This window comes from Heptranchias perlo, chromosome 9, assembly GCF_035084215.1.
Source record: "Heptranchias perlo isolate sHepPer1 chromosome 9, sHepPer1.hap1, whole genome shotgun sequence".
NCBI classification, from domain to species: Eukaryota; Metazoa; Chordata; class Chondrichthyes; order Hexanchiformes; family Hexanchidae; genus Heptranchias; species Heptranchias perlo.
This window is the reverse complement of record NC_090333.1, coordinates 25374938-25384063: the sequence shown is the minus strand read 5'-3', so window position 1 is coordinate 25384063 and position 9126 is coordinate 25374938. Positions and strand designations below refer to the sequence as shown.

General features: G+C 39.9%; 1 protein-coding gene across 2 annotated transcripts in view; it reads right to left on the bottom strand.

Moving 5' to 3' along the window:
- Positions 1–1201: 1201 nt before the first annotated feature.
- LOC137325204 (CMP-N-acetylneuraminate-beta-1,4-galactoside alpha-2,3-sialyltransferase-like) overlaps positions 1202–9126 on the bottom strand; it is a 401305-nt gene continuing 393380 nt past the window's right edge. For both annotated transcript variants that reach the window (XM_067990038.1, XM_067990039.1), the window contains one exon: positions 1202–1931. In XM_067990038.1, coding sequence (XP_067846139.1) covers positions 1809–1931 — 123 coding nt within the window. In that variant the 3' untranslated portion in view covers positions 1202–1808. The remainder of the gene's footprint in view (positions 1932–9126) is intronic.

Here is a 9126-nt window from a genome sequence, read left to right as displayed (position 1 = left end):
GTTGACTATAACTTTGCATTCTCCAGGTCTATTTCAAGAGGACACAACACCTACAGTGTTATTACACAAACAGTGAAAATCAAAAATAATCTTTTAGTGGTATCAAGCAATGTTCAGAGATCATTTAAAAATGACCATAAGAATCTGCTAGGAGGAACTTGCCCAGCAATTAATCAGAACTTCTGCCCAAAGATGGTGAAATCCAAACATAATTTTATACATGACAAAGACCAGTGCAACTTATAGGTGTGGAGCTGACTCTCCTGAAGCAACTGAACTGTCACTACTGAGATACCATCCATTTAAACCATTTCTAACATACCCCAAATCTGCAATAAGGGTGTCATCTGCCTGGATCACAATTAATGTGCATACAGGGGAAGAGCTGCAATTTTCAGAAGTGAAACTTTAATGGATCTTTTTAACCAACCTTTATGCTGCAAGGCACTGTGCAATGAAGGAGCAACAATGGAGAGCATGAAGTTTACTTTCTATAAACATGTTTAGGTAATAAAGATTACCCATTTCAAGCTCAGTTCACCCAGTACACTTAACAACTTTCAAAGAGCTTTACAATTTTTCAGAATTATGACACTAAGATCTGAAAAGAGAACCATCTTGCCCTCTGCTAATCTAATCAGCACTACATGAGTCAATAGATACTACAGCTGAGTTTGACTGAGATGAGCTGCTCTGGATATATACAGCAGTTTGTAATATATACAGCAGTTTTTAACAGTAAATAATATGAAGTTACATTGATGTCACATTGTATGAACTATAAGTTGAATTTATGAAATTTTCACCCAATCATGTGTGAGCTTCTCAAGAAGGACATGTGGATTATTTCTTTTTTGAAGTGCTGGTCAGAGAATTTGGTGTGCATTCACATGAAGTTCCACTTTATTCAGCAGGTTAAGAGTTACTGTGTGTGACTGTATGGAATTGCTATTAATTCAGCATAGTAAGTTATTTTTTGGGCAATTATACTCTGTTATTGTTTGTACAGTGGGGTAAAAGTGTTTACAGTGTAATTGTGTAGAGTTCCAGTTTTATTCTGCAGGGTAAGAGGTAAAGTGGGGCACATCAAGTAAAATGTAACAATTTCACTGCCATTTGGCATATTGTATGATGCAGATCTGTCCCTGTGTGAGCTTATGGTTTTATGCAATGAACACAGATGAATGAGAATAGTTCACTCACATCCTTATACGAAGTAAACTGATACACACAAAAAAAAAACAGAAAAAATGTAGTGGGTGGCTTACTGTTTCAAGTATTAGGTGTTAAAATTATTTTTCTGTGCGACATGGCATCTGGAGTATCAAAAACTTTAGGTGACAAACTAGTCATTTAAATTAAATTTTCCTCCAGCGAATTACCCTTAATACATGTCACTAAGTTTAGCATTTAAATTTTTCAATGCTAAAATATTTTTTTTCTATTCTTATCTCTTAGACCGAGTTTGATTCAGTTTATGCTTGTCATCTGAACCCCACGATTAGATTACAACTGTGAAATCATTCTCCGGTACCTGTTTTTTTAATAATATATGGCTTTAATTGTACACACATGTTTTTTGGTTTGTGATTTTTTTTAATATCATCAATCCAGTCCAGAACCATGCTTGATGTTGTTCATAAGAGAGGATTAACGATTGTGACAATGTTACTGCAAGTTTATTGAGAAATAATTTGTTGTAGATCACCAGGAAATTCTACACTCCAAACATATTATTAAAGTTCATTTCTGTATGAAGAAGCATGTCACTCAAGCTTGTAAAAAGGCTTATTCCTGTGTGAGGGTATTCACTGGCAACATGACCCTGTGCAGGGTCTTTGCTGAAGACAAGGATACAGATGAGGGAATAGGCTAAGAGGTCCTGAAGTGCAGCTGGTAATCGGTGGCTCCTTGAAGACGGGCACGTTCATCTGTTCTTATGGAAATGAAACCACAGAATTAAAAGTTTTACACTGCAGTCTCAGTATCATGTTGCAGCAGTCTCTGTTTTGGCTACAAGAGCTGCCAGTCACCCATTGGCACAGCAAAATTGCTATAGAATGCATCAGAGTTTCATCTTTGGACTGTGTCTAATGGGGGGAATTCATAACCCGTAACTCTTTGTTTCATGAAGAAGTTAGTTGGCTTGAATAAGGACTGTTGTCAACTTAATTGAAACCTTTCAAGACTCCAAACCCATTTCTGCACCTAAATAAGAACAAAAGTGTTTCCCCTTAAGTGCATTGCTGTGGAAGCGAGTTATACAGGGTAGAAAAGTGCCGGTAGGTGTTGAATTAGTTGATCTCAGCCAGCATGGTTGTGTAGGTCATATAATTAGCCTTCCTGTGCTAGGACTGGAAAAGAAAGTCAGACCACTCTTCATCCCTTATTCAGTGACTCCTGCTGAGACTTGTGGGCATTAGGGGATGACAGGTCAAAACTCTGTTGTGATGTCCCGACACTCACTGTCTAATTCACACATGATGAATGTTCACTTGAGCAAGGTACTGGGGGTAGACCAACATGTACGGAACTACCCCCAAGAGAGGAGGGGAGAAAATTGGAGACGAACAATATCTTTTTTTAAGCAACAAAGGAGATGTAGCCACAAGCAAATCGATAAGATAATAAATGTCTCTAAGTGAGGCTGATGGGTTAATTTACAAGCAAAGTTGTCAGTCAGTTATCAGCTTCATGAGGTAACATTTACCACACCTCATTGCTGATCACAACATATTCTACTTGCAACAATTGAGCCTTTGTGTAAGTTTGTTGTTCAGAGAAGAACCTGTGCCAAGACCTCACTTCACTATTGAAATAACAAAAAAAGGAAAAATTTGATTTTTATTTGTGCAGATATTCCTCTACAAGTGTTATAACTTATGAGCCTCGAAATTGCTCTCAGCATTAAGCATTATGCAGGCACTAATTCTGTGCTTCAGGGCAGCAATTTCAGGGGTCTGTGTGTTTGTGTAATTCTCCACTTGCTGAACATGTCATGAAGCTGCTGTAGGAGTGCTATAGCACATAGACTGTGCAGAATTGTTGTTCTGGAAGTACTTTAGCCTTTATTGTTCGTGTTTACAGGCTTCAGATCAGCAGATAGCCAGATACAGAGCGGTACCACCTGCAGTTAACATGTCCATAGGGCTGGCACAACTGATGACAGTAACATTCAGCTGCAGCTTCAAATCCTCTTGCCAGGCATTCTACAATACTGGTCGATGGGGATTGTGCTATGAAGCGGCAAACAGGGCCATTCTCCTCACAACCACCTCATGTAGCTTCACCTCCACGTCAGCAGACTATCAGGGGGTCAGGTGCTGGGTTACTTTGCCATGTGCCTCCACACTCTACTTCTTCAAAGGCTGCCAATGGGTTAAAGTGCCTTTTGAGCTTTTCCAAAGGCTCCAAGAATTTCTGGCCCTGTATTCATCCACTTGCCTTTATGTTTCCGAACCATTTACATTTCACCTGCATAGCAATTTTCTAGTCTCACCATCGGCTACCTCCCTCCACATATCAAAAACTGCACTGCAACTACGAATAATTATAATATTGAGCTGACAACAGAAATTGCACACAATCAGCCTTGTACTTCTTTCCAGCCACTCGTGACTAAATTGGAAAATCTAGGCCATCATTTCTTAAGGGGCAAACTACATCTGTTAACTAACGGTTCCAAAACCACTTTCTCCTCCAATTTCATACTCAGTTCTTTAACTTTTATCTATTGCCACTTTATGCTGCATTCCTGCAACATTGCAATTAATGACAGATAAATACCGAGTGCAATATTCAAATACATGGCATTTATTTATTCTACTGACGAGTATGTGAATGTTGGTTGCTTGAATTGGCACAATGCTGACTCGTTGTTTGTGTTTTGTTTCAAGTATGTGACACCTAACCTATTTCTAACCCTATTGGAAGGAGTAATTGTGTTGGTTTGCTGCAGGGTTTTATTAATGGCCCGCAGGCCTTAAACCTACCGTGGCTTTTCATTGGGAATTTGAATCACCGACATTTGGGACTGTGGTAGCTGACTGGTAATGCCTGCTTTAAGCTATATCCTGCCACGGTTGGAGCCCCAGATGATTCTGGGAAATAGAGTAGTGGGGTGGCCATTGATCTTCCAAATTGTGTGCATTCTCTCCCCGAGTCCATGCATGAGGTTTGCAGCATCTGACCTGTCAAACTGCCTTTTCTCCCCCACTCAGTTAACACCCAAATCTACAGCAATTTGGTGAGTCGAAAGCAAAATACTGCATATGCTGGAAATCTGAAATAGAAACAGAAAATGCTGGAAATACTCAGCAAGTCAGGCAGCATCTGTGGAAAAAGAAACAGAGTTAATGTTTCAGGTTGATGACCTTTTGTCAGAACTGGAAGAAGTTAAAGATTTATCAGTTTTTAAGCAGGTACAGAGTCAGGGAAAGGGGGGGAAGGGAGAGGAAAGAACAAAAGGGAAGATCTGTGATAGGATGGAGGAGTGGTTAAATGACAAAAGGGATGATGGTGAAGGCAAGGAGGGCGGTAATGGGACAGGTTAAGAAACAAAAGATGGGTCTAGAGGAGTTGTAAATGGCAACAGCAGAACCATTACCAGCACCTGCTGTCCGAAATAATAGTTATTGAAATCAATGTTGAGTCTGGAAGGTTGTAAAATGCCTAATCGAAAGATGAGGTGCTGTTCCTCGAGCTTCCAGTATGCTTCATTGGAACAGTGTAGGAGGCTGAGGGCAGAGAGGTCAGAATGGGAGTGGCATGGAGAATTAAAATGGCAAGCAACCGGAAGGTCTGGATCACATTTGCGGACTGAGTGGAGGTGTTCAGCAATTTGGTGAGTAATCAGAGACCTTTACATTCCCAATACTATTTCAGGTGTTTAACTGACTCCTAATTGCCACTTCACAATATATTTAGATGTTTTTAGTCAGTGTCCTAGGTCCAACCATCTTCAGCTGCTTCATCAATGACCTTCCCTCCATCATAAGGTCTGAAATGGGGATGTTCGCTGATGATTGCACAGTGTTCAGTTCCATTTGCAATCCCTCAGATAATGAAGCAGTCCGAGCCCGCATGCAGCAAGACCTGGACAACATCCAGGATTGGGCTGATAACTGGCAAGTAACATTCATGCCAGACAAGTGCCAGGCAATGACCATCTCCAACAAGAAAGAGACTAACCACCTCCCCATGACATTCAATGGCATTACCATTGCTGAATCCCCCACCATCAACATCCTGGGGATCACCATTGACCAGAAACTTAACTGGACCAGCCACATAAATACTGTGGCTACAAGAGCAGGTCAAAAGCTGGGTATTCTGCGGCGAGTGACTCACCTCCTGACTCCACAAAGCCTTTCCACCATCTACAAAGCACAAGTCAGGAGTGTGATGGAATACTCTTCACTTGCCTGGATGAGTGCAGCTCTAACGACACTCAAGAAGTTCGACACCATCCAGGACAAAGCAGCCCGCTTGATTGGCACCCCATCCACCACCCTAAACATTCACTCCCTTCACCACCGGCACACGGTGGCTGCAGTGTGTACCATCCACAGGATGCACTGCAGCAACTCGCCAAGGCTTCTTCGACAGCACCTCCAAACCGCGACCTCTACCACCTAGAAGGACAAGGGCAGCAGGCACATGGAAACAACACCACCTGCACGTTCCCCTCCAAGTCACACATCATCCTGACTTGGAAATATATCGCCGTTCCTTCATCGTCGCTGGGTCAAAATCCTGGAACTCCCTACCTAACAGCACTGTGGGAGAACCTTCACCACACGGACTGCATCGGTTCAAGAAGGCGGCTCACCGCCATCTTCTCAAGGGCAATTAGGGATGGGCAATAAATGCTGGCCTTGCCAGCGACGCCCACATCCCATGAACGAATAAAAAAAAATTTTGTATTGCTCCTTTCTCAGTGGCTGGCCTACAGGTGGGAGAGAATGACTACATTATAGTCAAGGACTGAAAACAGGAAAATTGTGTGTTAAACCAGCAGGCTGGAATTCTCCCAAAAGTTGTTAGTAACCCAGAGTAAATCCCCAATTAGCACATGAACAGCAATTTCTAGACCATGATGCTTTATTTACTTCTCCTTTGATATCAAGGCTGAGATCGATAGATTTTTTGGACACTAAAGGTATCAAGGGATATGGAGATAAGACGGGAAAGTACAGTTAAGGTAGAAGATCAGCCATGGTCTTATTGAATGGTAGAGCAGGCTCGAGGGGCCATATGGCCTACTACTGCTCCTATTCCTTACGTTTTTTTTTATTCATTCATGGGATGTGGGCTTTGCTGGCAAGGCCAGCATTTATTGCCCAGGTCTAATTGCCCTTCTTATGTTCTTATGTGTTAAAAGAAGGAAATATAGGAAGCAGCATCCCAGAAGGGCAAGGCACTTTCAATATAATAGTGTCCTCATCTATAAAATGCAAAAATGTATGTAAATTCCTCCTATCCAGAGATATTATTTTCATTATTCATTTTGCCCCCAGCATTTCAGGTTTGGCTCCAATGATGTAGGTTACAAGTGCATCCAAGAGCAGCTCCATTGCATAACCTGCAATGAACAACCCTGGATTCCAAGCCACAAAAAAGTTATTACTAGCTAGCAGATATTTAATTGGATTTTTCCCCCACATTATCTAGATCACAGGAACACATTGCGCTGACAGCACACCCCTTTCTATTCCTTTCTCCATTAAAGAGTGTTCTGTGATTCTAAGCACATTTTTAATTCAATAGAAAATTATTTTTCAAGCATGGCAAGCACGCCAATTGAGATGAAGATCCATATAATATGATTTAAAAGTTAAAAAAGTATCCATTTACTATTGACTGGAGTTTTAGAATTTCCCGACAAGATTAGGAAACCAACTTCTTTGCCAACAAAATAGATAAAGACATTTAAACTGACAGAAACACAGATGTGCTTTGAAGGGTATCGAAGGTTTGCATCTCAGTTCATTGCAAATGACTTTCGGTACGTAGGGATGCAGGTTCGGCACGATTTTTAATTCTTATTAAATTTCCTCCCTTGTGTGTATTTATCGAGCCATAGATGTCACAGTGATGAAAGATATCATTCATTGCACTAGTCATACGATACCAGGGCAAAAGCCAAAACTTAGATTACCAGAGTCTGCGGTTCAATTAGTTCTCATTTCTGATATTTTTTCAATATTTAGAAAATAAAGGAAATAGATAAAATTGATAGCTTTTAAAATTAATTATAAGTACAATCAGGGTCCAGAGCTCTAAACTGAAATAAGTCTGACAAACAATATTATTGTGGAGAAAGAGAGAAAAAGAAAGCGAGAAAACAAAAGAAAGAAAAAGAAATAAAGGAAGGAGAAAGAGAAAAAGAGAAAGCAAGGAAGAAAGAACTTGCATTTATATAGTGCCTTTCATGATCCCAGGAAGTACCAAAATGCTTTACAGCCAATTAAGTACTTTTGAAATGTAGTCACTGTTGTAATGTAGGAAACGCGGCAGCCAATTTGCACACTAACAGTAATGAGATAAATGACCAGATCGTCTGTTTTTTTTTTAAAAGCAATGTCGGTTGAATGATAAATATTGGCCAGGACCGGGGAGAACTTCCCTGCTCTTCTTCGAATAGAGTTATGGGATCTTTTACGTCCACCTGAGAGGGCAGACAGGCACAAAGGAGGGAGTGCTGTAGTAAAGGAATTTCTGACAGAGAGAGGTATGCTACAGAGAGAGGAGCATAACAGAGAAGACAGTTATTGAGAGATTGCCTTATATAATTTACATTGCTGTTACATCAGACAGTGTTAAAGTAAAATGAGAGGTACACTATAAAGACAACGTTTTATATAGTGACTCGGTAAGAGAGGGCGGCATATACCATGTAGGTTGTATAACACTCCAAACTTAACAATATCACATTCAAAAATACTGTAGAAAATGCTACATATGAAAATAGCCAAATACATAGGGATATGGCTATACAAAAGGATATGTTACAGGTAGGGGTGAAACTGCTTTACTTGGGTCACAAATTTCGAATTGCTTTGTTTCATTGTTAATTAAAGAAGCAGGCTGTGTATTGAATCCTTCATCAGATTGGTTCACTGATTTAGATTGATAAAAGTGGCATTAAATATAAACAGGGATTTCCTGTAATCTGAACAAGCTATTTGTGTGTTTGTTGTGAATGTCCGGTTACATCTTAGTTAACAGACCAGTATGTCTGGAAACTTGTGAATTGTGTGATTCTTTACAAATAAAAATTTGAGATCCACAGTTACATGTATGTATTTATTTGGATATTTTCATATGTAGCATTTTCTACAGTATTTTTGAATGTGATATTGTTAAGTTCATCTGAAAAAAAAAATTGAGGGTTAAATGTAGATCTCCAAAATGTCACTGGAGTTCTTGCAACTTCTAGTGCTTGATCAGACAGAGGGATCGTTTTAACTCCCTGCTTGAGGGAGAATATTCAATACACTGACACCAAACCTGACACATGACAGAAGTAACTGAATTTGCCTTGCCGGTAACAAGCACTTTGTCTTTCAAAATTAAAAAGACTATTATATTTCTTCAGAAGCAATTTTTCCAAAGTGTAATTGACCCCTTACAGATTTTTCTTTGTGTATATTTATAGACTGTACTTGTAGTACTTTCCAAGCCTTTGTGCTTTATATCGCCAATCTTTCGTGATAAAAGCCTTTTGGTGTCTCTTAATTTTCTTTCTGACTGGCTAAGTTTTCATAGCGTCTGTATTTCTGCTTTCTGTTTTTTTTACTTTTGGCTTTCCAATTAATTACCTCACCAACCATATTCCACAAAAAACAACTAATTATATTCTTCTTCCTGAATCACCAATCACATTTTGTAACAAAAGACCAAAAACGACCGAGCGGCCAATCACATTCTATAAAATTGACCAATCACATTCTACAAATAACAAAATTCCTTGGGTGATTAAATCTTCAATCCAGCCTCCTGTTCGAGGAACAGACAAAGCTGCCTTGTTATTTCCCTGCCTGACTGATCATTGGCTCAGCCTCATACTCACGAAAAAGAGAAATTGCCACAACGCCACACCTTCGGACCGGGCATTGCTTAACT